Source organism: Leopardus geoffroyi, chromosome C1 (assembly GCF_018350155.1).
Source record: "Leopardus geoffroyi isolate Oge1 chromosome C1, O.geoffroyi_Oge1_pat1.0, whole genome shotgun sequence".
NCBI classification, from domain to species: domain Eukaryota; kingdom Metazoa; phylum Chordata; class Mammalia; order Carnivora; family Felidae; genus Leopardus; species Leopardus geoffroyi.
Genome location: NC_059328.1, coordinates 584,317 through 589,115, shown reverse-complemented (window position 1 = coordinate 589,115; position 4,799 = coordinate 584,317). Strand labels below are relative to the sequence as shown.

At 66.5% G+C, this 4,799-nt stretch overlaps 1 protein-coding gene across 1 annotated transcript; it reads left to right on the top strand.

The window, feature by feature from the left end:
- Nucleotides 1–2,394: 2,394 nt before the first annotated feature.
- Nucleotides 2,395–4,465, top strand: FNDC10 (fibronectin type III domain containing 10). Its single transcript, XM_045475268.1, has one exon. It carries the CDS (start codon nucleotides 2,415–2,417, stop codon nucleotides 3,111–3,113), a length of 699 nt encoding a protein of 232 aa, XP_045331224.1. The 5' UTR covers nucleotides 2,395–2,414; the 3' UTR covers nucleotides 3,114–4,465.
- Nucleotides 4,466–4,799: the final 334 nt, after the last annotated feature.

Genomic DNA, 4,799 nt, shown 5'->3' with positions numbered 1-4,799 from the left:
CAGATGGACTGCCTCTGGGGGGCCAGAGGAAAGGGCCCCAATCCTTCCACTTTCCCCTCAGGCTGTGGCTGGTGGCAACACAGAGCCACGCCCTGGAACTAGGTGTCAGGAAGAGTGCAGTAGCTATTCTGCTGGCCATTGGCAGGGGCAGCCATGGAGGTGGGTGTGGAGGTTGATGTGGGCTGTAGGCTGGTTGAGGGGGTGTCCCTTGTGGTCTCTGGGGACAGTTCCTTTGCTTCCAGGGCCCAAAACTTCACACGGGAAGAAAGCCTTTCTCACGTCTGCCCTCCCCAATCAGAACTCACACAGGGACACGCGGGCACAGGTCTCCCCTCCCTCACTTGCTCTTTGCCCACAGTAGGCAGGATGCCCTGGACGGAGCAAATGCCCACGTGGGGGGACAGCAGAGCCTTCAGCCTCATGGTCAACCCTTCCACCCGTCCAGGACTTGCCCTGACCAGGAAAAGCTCTGCAGTGGTGAGCCCCCGGCCTCAGAACAGGCTCAGGTCACAGGCACCAGAGTCCCCAGAGAGGCATCAGGCTGGATCTAACCAGATCTCCACCTCGCCACTTTGCAAAATGCTGAACGGCCCTCCTATTTCTGCCTGGCTCTTCTCCGTGGGGTGGACTGGCAGGTTGGCTACCCGTAGGTCCTCAGGCCCAGAGATGCCACAGTAGTGGAGATTTAGGCCACTGGAGAGAACGGGGCCTCCCCCACCCCCACACTGTCGCTTGGGCCAAAGTGACTGCAGGAGCTTCAGGCTTCCATGGGAAACCGCAGCCCAAGGAGCTCGGGGTAGGGACATAGAAGTTCCTAGATCATCATCACTTTCTGCTTCCCTGTGGAAGCGCTCAAGTCCCCCACCGAGCTGGGGCAGTCCGAGCCCAGGGCCCTCCATGCCAACAAGCACCCCTCCCCAAATCTACCCACAACCCTTCCCCACGAGGTGTAGAGGCCTGGGGAGACCCTTGCAGGGTCCCAACCAGCTGGAGGGGCCTGGTGGTGGGGTCAGGGTCCTCCAGGCTGGTAATGAGGCATGCTGGGTACAGGGCTTCTGACCCTCGGCCTCAGGTTTTGGCAGAGGCCTTGAGATCTAGCGCTGCCCTAGGACTTTCTGGGATGACCAGGAATTATTAAGGCTGGGGGTGGGAGTGTGGGGAGCAAGGATTCTGTGAGTGCTGCAGCCCACATAGTCCCTCCTCTCTCCCCCAGGTGAAAACAGCACGTGGGAGGTGCTACAGGGAACACAGGGTCCATGAGACAGTTGCCAGGGACTTCTTGTCGCCTCCCTTCCCAGGGCAGAGTAGCCCCTCAGACAGAGACATGTCCCCTGCACCTGACGTGTTTCTGCTTCAGGTCCCTTCAGGTCAGGCGGACCCCCAGCCCTGGAGGGGTGTCCTGAGAACCGGGTCCTCTAGGCAGGGACAGCACTGAGGGGCTGCTGTCTTGGGCTGGTCCTGAAGACAAGAGTAGGAGAAGGTATGTGTCCGTCCTTCTCCGGGGATGCGCCAGGTGAACTTGTTGGGGGCTGTTCCCTTTGCCCAGCCCTGACTCCCTCCCCAGGGCATGGGGGGAGGGGGGCTAGCCCAGGGTCATGCGTGTGAAGGGAAGAGAGAAGTAGAGGACTGATTAGAGCAGGGGATGCTCTTTGATGAGAAGCTCCATTCAAGTTTTCACCAAAGGAATCCTCGTCTGTCCGGTGCCCCTCCCGCGTGGGCGCTGCCTTGTCTCTAACCCCGTGAAGTAAAGTGTCCGTCTTCGGCCCCTCCTCGTCACTGCAGGCCCACCCTTACCCTGGGTCCCCACCGCGTATCTGGGGAATGGGGCAGCCTAGGGCAGAGTGACCCGGACTCCTCAGCGTTCCACGGCGCTGCCTCCTGTCCCTGTCCGGAGGCACTGCCAAGGGCGGTCGAAGAGCGGCTCTCGGAGGCCACCACTACCCGCCCCGTCCCCCCGACCCCGGTCCCCAGAGAGCCTTCGGAGAGGCCTAGAGGGGACGAGGAACGGGCGGAGAGCCGCTCACTCGGCGACAAAAGAAGGGACAGGCGGCGTGGACCGCGCGCGCGCGTGCGCGCGGGGCCCGTCGCATCTCACCCCGCCCCACGCGCGGGGCCGGGATCTCCAGGCCGCGCTGGCCACCCCCTCCCCTCGGCGATCCACCCTCCGGGGGCCGCGGGCCCGCGAGGGTTAAGGGGGGTGGGGCGTGGGGCGGCCCCGCCCCCGCCGCCACGCCGGGTCCGAGCGCGCACGGGGCGCGGGGGCGGGTCGGAGCGGGCGGCGGCAGCGGCGGCGGCGGAGGGCGCGGCGCGCCGCGCCGGGGAGCGCGGGGAGCGGCGGCGGCGCGGCCCGCGTGACCCTCCGCCGCGCCCGTGAGCCCGCGAGCCCGCGCCCCGCCGCGCCGCCCAGCCGCAGGATGCGCGCCCCGCCGCTGCTGCTGCTGCTGGCCGCCTGCGCGCCGCCGCCCCGCGCCGCCGCCGCCGCCCCGACGCCGCCGGGCTGGGAGCCGGCGGCCGACGCGCCCTGGTGCCCCTACAAGGTGCTGCCCGAGGGCCCCGAGGCGGGCGGCGGGCGCCTGTGCTTCCGCAGCCCCGCGCGCGGCTTCCGCTGCCAGGCGCCCGGCTGCGCGGCGCACGCCTCGGCCGGCCGCTCGCTGCGCGCCAGCGTCCTGCGCAACCGCAGCGTGCTGCTGCAGTGGCGCCTGGCGCCGGCCGAGGCGCGCCGCGTGCGCGCCTTCGCGCTCAACTGCTCGTGGCGCGGCGCCTACACGCGCTTCCCGTGCGAGCGCGTGCTGCTCGGCGCCTCCTGCCGAGACTACCTGCTGCCCGACGTGCACGACGGCGTGCGCTACCGCCTGTGCCTGCAGCCGCTGCCGCTGCGCGCCGAGCCCGCCGCCGCCGCCGCCGCCGCCGCCGCCCCGGAGCCCGCCGGGCCCGCCGAGTGCGTGGAGTTCGCTGCCGAGCCGGCCGGCATGCGGGAGATCGTGGTGGCCATGACGGCGGTGGGCGGCTCCATCTGCGTCATGCTGGTGGTCATCTGCCTGCTCGTGGCCTACATCACCGAGAACCTCATGCACCCGGCTTTTGGGCGCCCCGGCCTGCGCAGGCAGCCCTGAAGCTCCGGGCGGCCCACCGGGGCTCGGCCTCCTCGAGATGGGCGCCCGCTCCCCACTCCTCGCTCCTGCTCCCTCCTTAGGATCTTCACGCAGGGCCCACCGGAGACCGGTAGGGCCTTGGAGTCATCGCACGACCTTCCTAGCCCGGCCTCTGCCTCCCAGACTCCAACTCGGGACTGACCCTTGGGCCTGCGCAGGGGTGCCAGCCTCGTCCAGGGCTCTCCCTGCTTTCCAGAGGCCTTTATAGGGGCCACCAGGACATACAGCCCCTTCTAGCAAGAGCCATTGGCACCCCCGGGTCATCACCCTGCACCTCCAGCCTGTGCCAAGTTGGAAAAGGAACAGGCTGTCGTCATCGCTTGGTCACTGTGTGCTTTGCTGGCTCGATGAGGTCCCTTGGAGCCTGTCCTCTCCCCACCTCACCCCAGTGGGCTTAGATTAGCTTCGTGCCTTAGTGTCTCTGGCCCACTGCGGAAGCCAACCACCCGTCCTGTGCTGTCTGAGGGTGTCCGGTGGCCCTGGTACTGGCCGGCTTGTGTGTGCTTCCGGCCAGGGCCCCCTGGGGAACTTCCCCCCCCCCCCCCCTTCAAGCTTTGCAGGAGCCTCAAGTGTGGGTAAGCGTTGTCCTGTGTTGTCTTCCTACTCTGGTGTCTGACACGCCGGAACCATGATGTAGCAGCAGGCAGGCCCAGCCTTTCATTGCCACATCCAGGGGTGAGTGTCCTCTTACCTTGTGTGAAGCTGGCGGCTCTCCAGGGCTGCCCCTCATTCTCTTTTGTGGGTACTGCTTCTGTCGAGGGCTTTACGTGGTGAGTGAGGGCAAGTGGCTGGAAAGAGGGGTCTGGTTGGAAAGGACGGCGTTGTATCCAGAGGGCAGAAGAAGGGAGGCCGGCCTCGCCCAGCAGGACTTGCCTCTGTGGTCTGGGTCCCAAGCCTGGACCACAGCGTGATGGACAGCACCGCCCCACCCCTTCCCTGGGTTGGCAGTCAAGAGCCAAGGACTTGGCTGGTGATGCCGCTGCCCACGGTGGATGCAAGGCCGGCCCTGCCCCTTTCTGGGAAGACGTGGACCCCCTGGCCAAGGTTGCTTCCTGAGCTGGGCACCGGGCATCCCCAGGAGGGGTGAAGCTCACTTAGCTCTCCAGGAGCCCCTGATTGTGACCACATCCTGGACCTGGCACTTCTGGAGTCACTGTGGCCAACCCCTCCCCGCCCTCACCCCAGGTCCTGGCCGGTGCCCCCACAGTGCCCGCTCCCTACCTCTCTGTCTTTGCTCTGCCTGCCCTTGGCATGGCGCTGGTCAGGTGCAAGCCTGGCGTCAATGTCTAAACGTCCATCATTTTAGACCAAAACCACTGTCTTGTGTGCTTACTGGGGAGGAGGGAGGGAAGGGTGCAGGGTGAGGGGAAGAGGTGGCTTCTCCTCCCAGTTCCAGGGCAGCCTGCCCTTCCAATTTGGGGCTGAAAAAGTATCTCCTGGGCCTGTGGTATTTGGGGGGGGAGGTGGGTGTGGCACTGTCTACACTTGGAAGTAGTCCAGTCTCACGGGTGAGCCAGTTGAGCCGTGACACGTGCTAATGCAGCTCCAGGAGGGTCCTCTCCCCAGCCTGGGCCTCCCCACGCAGCGCTAGAGCCGGGGAGAGGGGGACCTGGGGGCCCCAAGTGGAACGAGCACTGGATCACCACC

Coding starts and splice junctions, on each gene's coding strand:
- FNDC10 (XM_045475268.1), top strand. CDS start 2,415: ATGCGCGCCCCGCCGCTGCTGCTGCTGCTGGCCGCCTGCGCGCCGCCG.